The 12,635-nt window shown below is 43.9% G+C and overlaps 2 protein-coding genes across 2 annotated transcripts in view; both read left to right on the top strand.

Moving 5' to 3' along the window:
• The window catches only part of LOC128826673 (scavenger receptor cysteine-rich domain-containing group B protein-like), a 49,691-nt gene extending 46,203 nt beyond the window's left edge, over positions 1 to 3,488 (top strand). The window contains exon 15 of the mRNA XM_054010100.1: positions 3,023 to 3,488. Within this exon, the coding sequence (XP_053866075.1) occupies positions 3,023 to 3,039 (17 nt within the window). The 3' untranslated portion in view covers positions 3,040 to 3,488. The remainder of the gene's footprint in view (positions 1 to 3,022) is intronic.
• LOC128826657 (deleted in malignant brain tumors 1 protein-like) overlaps positions 1 to 12,635 on the top strand; it is a 222,448-nt gene that overhangs the window by 47,675 nt on the left and 162,138 nt on the right. The gene's annotated exons all lie outside the window — the stretch shown is intronic.

Here is a 12,635-nt window from a genome sequence, read left to right as displayed (position 1 = left end):
TCAACTGAGAGGTAACTGGGTGAAATTCACGGGTCTGTGCTATACAGGAGGTCAGATTAGATGATCTAATGGTCCCTTCTGGCCTTAAACTCTATGAATCAAGGAAACTTGGATCCAAGAAAGAGAAGAGAGACTATAAATATCAGACTGAATGGGTTTTGCTTCCAGGCCCTTGAAATCTTTTGGTCCTGATCAATGGAAAGCCTAGCAATAATTTGAATGAGTCCTGGGTCAGGCCCATTACCACTAGAAGTGTTGCAATTTCCGATTAAGTTGAATTATGGATACCCTGGAATTTCAGAATACAAAAACCAGCCTCCAGATCACAGATATGAATCTGCAATTACTATAATATCATAAAGTTTGTTCTGCTGCCTTTGTGAAACGGGCTGGGATTCCCGTGTCTTTTTTAGGGGCGGATAAGTGGCAAAATAAGACCTGAGCAAATATCTGAAAACGGTGGTGGGTTTTTTTTTCCAAATATTTGCTCAGAAAGAAACACTGGATTTTCCTTGATGGCATTCTCATCCTTCATATGTTTGCTTCCTGCACCACTCCATTGATGAGTTTGCTTCAGTACGGTCATGGAGTCAGAAAATCAGAAGTAAACGTTAGATCAAGAGTCATAGAGAGAGAATTTCTAATTCAGCCATGAATGTTAACACTGCAAACCTGACTGTTACCCTCAACCAACCGCTGAAGAGATTAAAATAACCTGTTAGATTTATATTATCAAATGCAATGAACGTAATGTAAATGGGCTACGCACCAAGAATATTTTGTTGAAATTGTTTAGTTAATAAATTCATGTTATTAATAAATTTGAGATAATCACAATCTGTTTAGCCAATTTGTAAAGAGAAAAAAAATTGTCTAACAAGTTAAGACTAATTTTTTAAAAGTGGATCACGATTTTGGGCACCCACAGTGATGCATCTTAGAGAAAACGGATTTTCACAAAATCAGGCCCTTTTAAGGTGTTTTAATATGTGCTTCTAAAATCACTAGTCACTTTTGAAAATTTAGGCCTAATGTTCTATAAATATCTGCCCAAGATTTACCATAAATCAGGAGTCCCACCTCCACATTTGGCATGACCGTTTGTAGTCTCACACTTACGGGCAAATGCACTGAAACAGGGCTAGATTCTGCCCTTTTACTTATAGGGAGCACTCATGTGCTATGCGCATAACTGACTAGTAGAGCAAAGTACTTTTCAAAGTGACTAAGAGTGGCAGAACCAGGCCTGCAATCTCAGAGAATCATAGAACCATGGGGTCAGAAGGAACAGAAAGGGTCATCTAATCTAACCCCTGCCAAGATGCAGGATTTGTTGTGTCTAAACCCTCCAAGACAGATGGCTACCCAGCCTCTTTTTGAAAACCTCCAGTGAAGGAGATTCCACAACTTCCATAGGCAGTCTGTTCCATTGTCCTACTGTTCTTACCGTTAGGAAGTTGTTCCTGAGATTTAATCTTTATCTTCTATGCTGTAACATCCCATCTGGTGGCCTCTCTGGGGGAAGGTTGAAGATAGATAGACAGATTGATAGTGGGTTTATAAAGGAAATTGCATTGCTTCTGTGTTGCTTATGCAGAGAGAGGATTTCATTCTTGAGGGACTGCACCATGCACCAATTTTACATTCATCTCCAAATAATAATAAATCAACTGCCACACCAAAATTTGCAAAAACTGGGGTTTGGCTCCTAGACCGGAATTTATTGCAGAGGTGTCTGATTTGATGTGCACATGGGGTGAATAAGGACAGACACGGGGATGGATTTTGCATGGCAGGCTGCAACTTTATTAAACCTAACACAGGGGAGGTGCGCTATCTGCCATGTCGTCCATACTGTCACCACCCAGGCATTTTAAGTGGTTACAGTGCAATGGTTACAGGCTCCTACCATGTAACCCATAACTCGGGGTAGACTCTCCTCAGCCAATCCCTAAGATTCAGGTTTCTCCTCTGAGTCGTACCACCACCACCCTGGTGAGGGGGACGGAGGGTCCTAGAAGGGGGACCTCAGCTAGGGTGGCCAGATGTCCCCATTTTATAGGGACAGTCCCAATTTTTTGGTCTTTTTCTTATATAGGCTCCTATTACCCCCCCTCCGCTATCCTGATTTTTCACACTTGCTGTCTGGTCACCCTAACCTCAGCCCACAAAAGCCAAAAATCCACTCTCATGAACCCAAGGCACCTCAGCAAATTCTCAGGTCTTTTACTTCGAGGAACCTTCCCTTTTAGCCTGTTAACCCCACTGGAAAATGGCTTCAAGTTGCAATGAACTAATATCCCTGACAAATACTAGCACAAATAACTAAATCCCATTCCCAATTAACCTAACTGTGCCTCCCAGGTACTGAGAGGAAGGCAACAATCCCACCAGGCCTCTGCTAATTTGGCCTGATTGGAAGAAAAATTCCTTCCTGACCCCCAAACAGGCCATCGGTCAGACCCACAGCACTAGCAAGACACAGCTCCGAAACTACCATTACAGGGGTGGGGCTGGGGCTGCTGAAATGGAGTAAAAAGGGGCTCCACATGGCCCAAGCTAGGGCTTAAATTAACCAAAGGCGACAGCAAGGGACCAATCAACTTCCCTCTGTCCCCAGCTGGCCAAGAGGTGGATAGAACCTCTGAAGTGAGTGCTCTCCTCCCGCTTTCTACTGGGGTTGTCCCAATCACCCCTGGCCCCATCAAGTTTTCCACCCAGTGAGGCAGGTGGGTGGCACCATCTCTCACTTTCTCATTTTTGCATGCCTGGAACCAGTGTCCAGACAGCCATTGCAGGGGTCTGAGAGTCCCTCTCGTCCCCTATTCCAGTGTCCAGTCCAAGTCACATTTACATTCTGTCAGCGGAATACAGGTTGTACAAATCATATGTCTCTCAGCAACCTTCACTTAAATCAACGGCGTGTTTTGTTTGGGATAGGGTGAAATTCCCTGGGGATCAATGGTGTGAGATCTGCAGGTGGCTAATATGTTTTCCATGTTTCCTTCTCATTTTCCTGTAGACGTGTACAGCCCATGAGAGGTGCAGGATGTTGGAAGATAAGCGTCTCAGTTTAGCTTTTTCAAGGATTGATTTCAATGTGTCGGAGCCAGCAGAAGAGGGAAGAAGAGGACACTCAGGCACTGAAGGAACATTTCAGAAATGTGGAAATATGAAGAATTTTTGGTTTTTGAAGAGAGAAATAAAGAGCAACATGACTTTAACCTACCTGATTTCTTAACTGGGAATGAGGATGTGTGTCAATTTCAGACTAGTTCCTCCTGTGCAAAGGGAAAATGTGAGTTTAACGTAAATAGATGATGCTGTATCATAAATTATAACTGTATTTCTGTTACATGTATGCTGGGCTGTAATGTATGAGAGGGCTCACTTATTTGATCACATGAGTCAGAATTTTCTTTTTGTTATCTAGCTCTATAAAACTATTAATTTCAATTTCCTCTTTTTCCATATATTCAAAATAAAATAAAATTTAAAAAAGAAAAACAAGTATTGTGCAGTAATGTGTATAGAACTGAGCAAATAATTGATTTTTTTCAGCTCAGGAACCAAACTAAAAATTTAGTTATTTCGAACCAAACCTGAATTTTTCTTTTTCACCAAAGCCAAAAAAAAAAAAAAGTTGTTGTTGGGTTTGTTTGTTTGTTTTCCATTTTGGATAGAAAACACCCCAAACTCTATGAAATGAAAAATCTGAAACTAAACTAACTTGGGTGAGGGTTATTTGGGGGTGGGGGGAGGAGTTTGTTTTTTGTTTTAATTCTGAGGTGTTTTTTATTGGAGATGAAACTTTTTTTGGTTTTTCATTTAATTTAGTTTTCAAGTGTTTTTCCACCCCTTAAAAATAAATATACCTGAAGTTCAAAATTAAAATGTCATTTTGAAATGAAAAGACACAATGTTTCATTTTGAAATGGTTGAAGCAAACTGTTTTGACTTTTAAAAAAAATTCAATTTTTTCAGCCAAAAGTATTTTCCACATTTAATCCAAATTCATGAATAGTTTCAGTGGCCCCCCATGCTTTTTTTCAGCTTATGTACTATTCCCCCCACAAAAACCTTTCACCCAGCTCTGAACACATGAGCATATTCACAGTTCCTCTGCTTTGTAAAAAACATATAGCTCTATTGATTTCATTGGCGCTTCACTACTTTGGCCTTTTGAGTATTTTCCCCTTCACCAATTTCTTCCATTTGAGCATGTGGCCCATAGAGGGTAAACCACTAGATTAATTCTTAGATTGCACTCCCTTCTGCTGGGGGGGTTATACTGCTCAGCATTGGGAAGACACCCACTCCTTTCAGGTACCACAGTGAAGATGAGGCAGCGTCAGACCTGGGGTCAAAAGAGGAGTTTCTGGAGTAAGCTGATAAATTAGGGCCTTATCTAAAGCTTATTGAAATCAATGGAAAGACTCAACTGCCTTCAATGGGTTTAGGATCAGGTCCTCAAAGAGCAGCAAATTACTGTGCCTGGGCAGGACCTGACAGAGACCTGAAAGGACCATTGTGATCATAGATTCATAGATTCCAAGGCCCGAAGGGGCCACTGTGTTCATCTAGTGTGACCTCCTGTAGAACACAGGCCAGAGAACTTCCCCACAATAATTCTGACAGCAGATCTTTCAGAAAAACATCCAATCTGGATTTAAAAATTGTTAACGATGGAAAATCCACCACAAACCTTGGTAAATTGTTTCAATGGTTAATTACTCTCACTGTTAAACATTTACACTTTATTTCCAATCTGAATTAGTCAAGCTTTAACTCTCAGCCATTGGATTGTGTTAGACCGTTCTCTGCTAGATTGAAGAGCCCATTAGTAAATATTTGTTCTCCAGGCAGGTACTTATTGACTGTAGTCAAGTCACCTCTTAACCGTCTCTTTGTTAAACTAAAGAGATTGAGCTCCTTGAGTCTCAATATCAGGCATGCTTTCTAACCCTTTAATCATTCTCAGAACTCTTCTCTGACCCCTCTCCAATTTATCAACATTCTTCTTAAATTGTGGACACCAGAACTGGGCACCGTATTCCATCAGCAGTCGCACTGCCACCAAATATGGAGGTATATTAACCTCTCTATTTCTATTCAAGAGTCCCCTTTTTATGCATCCAAGGTTCACATTAGCCCTATTGGCCATAGCATTGCACTGGGAGCTCATGTTCAGCTGATTATTGGTCCTGCTGGTGTTGGTCCTGCTTTGAGCACGGGATTGGACTGGATGACCTCCTGAGCTCTCTTCCAACCCTAATATTTTATGAAGGGGGAGAAATTGATGGCCAGCAGAGAAAAGCAGGTTTTCAAAGGCAAGAAAACCTTTGAGGAACCATTAGAAAAGCATATCTTTGGTGAAAGGGAGTGCAAATTAGTTTAGTGCTCTCAAAAGAAGAATGGCAGTAGAACTAGATAAAACATGGTGCTATCTGGGAACAGGACTTTTTCAAGTTTCTTCCACACAGCTCTGCCAATCCAATAGCACCCTTACTATTCCAGTCTTGGATGTCTTCTAAAGAGAGAAGGCAGCAACTGGGAGAAGGCAGCAGTGGCTGTTCTCAGTGGTACCACATGACAGAACAAGGAATAATGGTCTCAAGTTGCAGTGGGAGAGGTTTAGGTTGGATATTAGGAAACACTATTTCACTAGGAGGGTGTGAAGCACTGTAATGGGTTACCTAGGGAGGTGGTGGAATCTCCATCCTTAGAGGTTTTTAAGGCCTGGCTTGACAAAGCCCTGGCTGGGATGATTTAGTTGGTGTTGGTCCTTCCTTGAGCAGGGGTTGGATTAGATGACCTCCTGAGGTCTCTTCCAACCCTAATCTTCTATGATTCTATGATTATTCACCATGATCCCCAAGTCTTTTTCAGTCACTGCTTCCTAGGAAAGAGCCCCCCACATCCTATAAGTATGAGTGACATTCTTTGTTCCTAGATGTATACATTTACATTTAGATGATCTGGGTGTAATAGACCAGTGAGCCTTACTTTCTTACCCAGTTACACAGGAGGAAATTATAATTAGAAATAGAATTATAGGCCACCTTCATGATCATGATCATGACATGGTAGGGACTAGCCAGCACGGCTTCTGCAATGGAAAAGCATGTCTGTCTAATCCACTAGATAGTGGATAAAGGAGAACCAATTAATATAATTTATTTGGCCTTTCAGTAGCCTTCAACAAAGTCCCTTTTAGGTGGTTAGTAAAGAAACTAAGTAGGGCTATCGACTAATCACAGTTAACGCATGTGATTAATTCAAAAAAATTAATCACAATTAAAAAAATTAATTGCAGTTTTAATTGCACTGTTAAAAAATAGAATACCAATTGAAATGTATTAAATACCGGTATTTTGGATGATTTTCTACATTTTCATATACATTTTATTCTGTGTTGAAATTGAAATCAAAGTGTATATTATTTTTATTACAAATATTTTCACAATAAAAATGATAAAAGAAATAGTATTTTTCAATTCACCTCATACAAGTACTGTAGTGCAATCTCTTTGTTGTGAAAGTGCAACTTACAAATGCAGATTTTTTTTTGGTTACATAACTGCACTCAAAAATAAAAGAATGTAAAACTTCGGAGCCTACAAGTCGATTCAGTCCTACTTCTTGTTCAGACAATTGCTTAGACAAACAAGGAGATAGTGCGGCCCTCTTCTTATTTACAATGTCACCAGAAAGTGAGAACAGATATTTGCACGGCACTTTTGTAGCTGGCATTGCAAGGTATTTTTGGCCTGGTCTACACTACGACTTTAATTCGGTTTTATCAGGGTTAATTCGAATTTACCCTGCAACCGTCCACACAACGACGCCATTTATTTCGAAATAAAGGGCCCTTTAAATCGATTTCTGTACTCCACCCCGACGAGCGGAGTAGCGCCAAAATCGATTTTAACATTTCGAATTAGGGATAGTGTGGCCGCAATTCAATGGTATTGGCCTCCGGGAGCTACCCCACAATGCATCATTGTGATCGCTCTGGACAGCAATCTAAACTCGGATGCACTGGCCAGGTAGACAGGAAAAGCCCCGCGAACATTTGAATTTCATTTCCTGTTTGCCCAGCGTGGAGAGCACAGGTGACCACAGATAGCTCATCAGCACAGGTAACCATGCAGGCCGATAATCGAAAAAGAGCACCAGCATGGACCGTGAGGGAGGTACTGGATCTGATCGCTGTATGGGGAGAGGATTCAGTGCTAGCAGAACTTCGTTCTAAAAGACGAAATGCCAAAACTTTTGAAAAAATCTCCAAGGGCATGATGGAGAGAGGCCACAATAGGGACTCAGATCAGTGCCGCGTGAAAGTCAAGGAGCTCAGAGAAGCCTATCAAAAAACAAAGGAGGCAAACGGTCGCTCTGGGTCAGAGCTGCAGACATGCCGCTTCTACGCCGAGCTGCATGCAATTCTAGGGGGGGCCACCACCACTACCCCACCTGTGAGCGTGGATTCCGGGTCGGGGATAGTCTCATCAGCTACACCTGAGGATTCTGCCGATGGGGGAGAGGAGGAGGAGGAGGAGGATGAGCTTGCAGAGAGCACACAGCACTCCGTTCTACCCAACAGCCAGGATCTTTTTCTCACCCTGACTGAAGTACCCTCCCAACCCTCCCAAGCCAGTATCCAAGACCCTGACCCCATGGAAGGGACCTCAGGTGAGTTTACCTTTTAAAATATAAAACTTGTTTTAAAAGCAAACGGTTTTTAATGATTACTTTGCCCTGAGGACTTGGGATGCATTCGCGGTCAGTTCAGCTACTGGAAAAGTCTGTTAACGTGTCTGGGGATGGAGCGGAAATCCTCCAGGGACATCTCCATGAAGCTCTCCTGGAGGTACTCCAAAAGCCTTGCCACAAGGTTTCTGGGCAGTGCATCCTTATTCCGTCCTCCATGGTAGGACACTTGACCACGCCATGCTTGCAGCAAGTAATCTGGTATCATTGCCTGACAAAGCCTGGCAGCGTATGGTCCCAGTGTTTGCTGGCATTCAAGCAACATCCGTTCTTTATCTTGTTGTGTAATCCTCAGGAGAGTGATATCACTCATGGTAACCTGGTTGAAATACGGGAACTTAATTAAGGGGACAGAAGTGGCCGTTCCTACTGGGCTGTTTGCCTGTGGCTGAAAATAAATCCTTCCCTGCAGTTAGCCAAGCGCAGATGGGAAATTGGCCCTGAGCTTTTCGCGTTTGGCTAGCAGGGATCTTCCCTGTTACCAGCCACGCGGAGGGGGGAGGGGTACCGTGATCATCCCAGAGAATTTATGGCGGGAGGGGGGGCGGCAGGGGGGGGTTAGTTTGGTTCCTGCAGGGATCTTCCCTGATACAAGCCACGCGGTGGGGGGAGGGGTACAGCGATCATCCCAGAGAATTCATGGCGGGAGGGGGTGGGGTGGGGTGGTTAGTTTGTTTTCTGCTGCTACTGAATGTTAACAGAAAAACCGCAGCACTCTACGGGCTTTGCTTGGTATGTGGGAAAGGAGGGCGCAGAAGCCATAAGACAATGACTTACCATGGCCGCATGCAAGCCGAATTCTGTTGCCAGGACCTGTGATCTCTAGCAGCAAAGCCACAGGCACAGGCACTCAGTATTAAGAGGCAAAATGCGACCCTTGCACAGAAATCACATGTGCTATGTAATGTGAATAGTGTTGGTCACCGTGAAAGAGTATAAGCATTGTTCTGCAAAATGTATCTTTTTAAACAATTCTCTCTGCTTTCCCCTCCCTACAGCAGCTGCAAATTCCTCAAGCCTCCCTCCTCCATCCCGAAGGCTATCACAGATAAGGCGTCGTAAGAAGAAGACGCGAGACGAGATGTTTTCAGAAATTATGGAATCCAGCCGCAGTGACAGAGCTCATCTGAATGAGTGGAAGGAAACGGTTGCAAAGTATAGGAAAGAAGCCAGTGAATGTGAGGACAGGAGGGACCAACGTGAGGACATGAGGGACCAACGTGAGGACAGGAGGGACCAACGTGAGGAGAGGAGAGACGCTCGAGATGAGAGGTGGTGGCAGGAAGATCAGAGGAGGCAGGATGCAACACTGGGGCTGCTGCATGAGCAAACAGACATGCTCTGGCGTCTGGTGGAGCTTCAGGAACGGCTGCAGGAAAACAGACTGCCGCTACAGCCCCTGTACCCCCCTCCCCCCTCCCCATGTTCCGTATCCTCCTCACCCAGACGTGTAAGAACGCGGGGGGGGGAAGGCTCCGTACACCTTCCCATTCCACCCCAGTGGACAGCCCAAGCAAAAGGCTGTCATTTTTTTAACCTTTTTTTAGTGGCCTTTTCCTTTCCACCGATCCTCCTCCCAAATCCCACCCAGGTTCCCTCCCTCTTTTTCTAATCTATTAATAAAGAATAAATGATTTTTAAATGATAGTGACTTTATTTGGTTTGAAAGCAAGCTGGGGGAAGGGGGAGGGTGGGTTCCTTACAGAAAATGAGTCAATAAAGGGGGCAGGTATTCATGAAGGAGAAACAAACAGATATTTCACACTGTAGCCTGGCCAGTCATGAAACTGGTTTTCAAAGCTTCTCTGATGCTCAGCGCTTCCTGGTGTGCTCTTCTAATCGCCCTGGTGTCTGGCTGTGCGTAATCAGCAGCCAGGCGATTTGCCTCAGCCTCCCACCCCGCCATAAAGGTCTCCCCCTTACTTTCACAGAGATTGTGGAGCACGCAGCAAGCAGAAATAACAATGGGGAGATTTCTTTGGCTGAGGTCAGAGCGAGTCAATAATGAATGCCAGCGACCTTTTAAACGGCCAAATGCACATTCTACCACCATTCTGCACTTGCTCAGCCTGTAGTTGAACAGCTCCTGACTCCTGTCCAGGCTGCCTGTGTATGGCTTCATGAGCCATGGCATTAAGGGGTAGGCTGGGTCCCCAAGAATAACTATTGGCATTTCAACATCCCCAACGGTTATTTTCTGGTCCGGAAAGTACTGGTAAGTCCCTTGCTGCAGCCCTTTAAACAGAGTAGTGTTCCTGAAGACGCGAGTGTCATGAACCCTTCCCGCCCAGCCCGCGTTGATGTTGGTGAAATGTCCCTTGTGATCCACAAGTGCTTGCAGCACCATGGAAAAGTACCCCTTGCGGTTTATGTACTTGGTGGCTTGGTGCTCCGGTGCCAAGATAGGGATATGGGTTCCATCTATCGCCCGACCACAGTTAGGGAATCCCATTGCAGCAAAGCCATCCACTATGGCCTGCACATTTCCCAGAGTCACTAACTTTCGTAGCAGCACCTGAGTGATTGCTTTGGCTACTTGCATCACAGCAGCCCCCACCGTAGATTTGCCCACTCCAAATTGATTCCCGACTGACCGGTAGCTGTCTGGCGTTGCAAGCTTCCACAGGGCTATCGCCACGCGCTTCTCAACTGTGAGGGCTGCTCTCATCTTGGTATTCTGGTGTTTCAGGGCAGGGGACAGCAAGTCACAAAGTTCCATGAAAGTGCCCTTACGCATGCAAAAGTTCCGCAGCCACTGGGAATCGTCCCAGACCTGCAACACTATGCGGTCCCACCAGTCTGTGCTTGCTTCCCTTGCCCAGAATCGGCGTTCCATGGCTAGAACCTGCCCCATTAACAACATGATCTCCAAAGCACCGGGGCCCGTGGTTTCACAGAATTCTGTGTCCGTGTCCATGTCCATGTCCTCATCATGCTTGTCGCTGCGCTGCCGCCACTGCTGCCTCCTCGCCTCATTTTTCTGGTCCTGGCTCAGCATAAACTCCACGAGAACGCGCGAGGTGTTTACAATGTTCATGACTGCTGTCTTGAGCTGAGCGGGCTCCATGCTTGCCGTGGTATGGAGTCTGCAGTGTTCACCCAGGAAAAAAGGCGCGAAATGGTTGTCTGCCGTCCGTTGCTTTCATGCAGGGAGTGAGGGAGTGAGGGAGGAGGTGAGGCTGTACCCAGAACCACCTGCAATGATGTTTTTTGTCCCATCAGGCACTGGGATCTCAACCCAGAATTCCAATGGGCGCGGGAGACTGCAGGAACTATGGGATAGCTATGGGATAGCTACCCAGAGTGCAACGCTGCAGAAATCGATGCTAGCCCCGGTACTTGGACGCACACCGCCGAATTAATGTGCTTAGTGTGGCCGCATACATTTCGACTTTATACAATCTGTTTCCCAAATTCGAATTATATAAATTCGGATTAATCCCGTAGTGTAGACATACCCTATGTGTCAAATATGCTAAACAATCATATGGACCTTCAGGCTTCGGTCACCATTCCAGAGGACATGCTTCCATGCTGATGATGCTCGTTAAAAAAATAACGCATTAATTAAATTTGTGACTGAATTCCTTGGGGAGAATTGTATGTCCCCTGCTCTGTTTTACCCGTATTCTGCCATATATTTCATGTTATAGCAGTCTCAGATGATGACCAAGCACGTGTTCGTTTTAAGAACACTTTCATTGTAGATTTCACAAAACACAAGGAAGGTACCAATGTGAGATTTCTATCCAACCCAAGGTTTAAGCATCTGAAGTGCCTTCCAAAATCTGAGCGGGACGAGGTGTGCAGAATGCTTTTAGAAGTCTTAAAAGAGCAACACTCTGATGCGGAAACTACAGAACCTGAACCACCAAAAAAGAAAATCTACCTTCTGCTGGTGGCATCTGACTCAGATGATGAAAATGAAAATGCATTGGTCTGCACTGCTTTGGATTGTTATTGAGCAGAACACGTCATCAGCATGGACGCATGTCCACTGGAATGGTGGTTGAAGCATGAAGGGACATATGAATCTTTAGCACATCTAGCACGTAAATATCTTGCGACACTAGATGCAACAGTGCCATGCGAACACCTGTTCTCACTTTCGGGTGACATTGTAAACAAGAAGTGGACAGCATTATCTCCTGCAAATGTAAACAAACTTGTTTGTCTTAGCAATTGGCTGAATAAGAAATAGGACTGAGTGGACTTGCAGGCTCTAAAATTTTACATTGTTTTATTTTTGAATGCATTTTTGTACATTATTCTACATTTGTACGTTCAACTTTCATGATAAAGAGATTGCACTACAGTACTTGTATTCGGTGAATTGAAAAATACTATTGCATCCGAAGAAGTGGGCTGTAGTCCACGAAAGCTTATGCTCTAATAAATTTGTTAGTCTCTAAGGTGCCACAAGTACTCCTGTTCTTCTTTTTGCGGATACAGACTAACACGGCTGCTACTCTGAAATATTTCTTTTGTTTTTTTTTACAGTGCAAATACTTATAATCAAAAATAAATATAAAGTGAGTACTGTACACATTTTATTCTGTGTTGTAACATAAATCAATATATTTGAAAATGTAGAAAACATCCAAAAATATTTAAATAAATGGTATTCTATTGTTGTTTAACAGTGCGATTAATCTTGCGCTTAATCATGATAATATGTTTTTAATCACACGTTTAATCGTGATTAGTCTTTTTAATCACTTGATAGCCCTAAAACAAAATAATCATTGGGTGAGAATCAAAGTTCTGTCATGGGGCAGAAACTGGCTCAAAGATAGAAAGAATAGGAATAAATGATCAATTAAGGAGAATAAAGGGTGCCTAAAGGGTCTGTACTAGGCCCTCTG

This window comes from Malaclemys terrapin, chromosome 20, assembly GCF_027887155.1.
Source record: "Malaclemys terrapin pileata isolate rMalTer1 chromosome 20, rMalTer1.hap1, whole genome shotgun sequence".
Classification (NCBI taxonomy): domain Eukaryota; kingdom Metazoa; phylum Chordata; order Testudines; family Emydidae; genus Malaclemys; species Malaclemys terrapin.
This window is presented reverse-complemented; position numbering and strand designations above follow the sequence as displayed.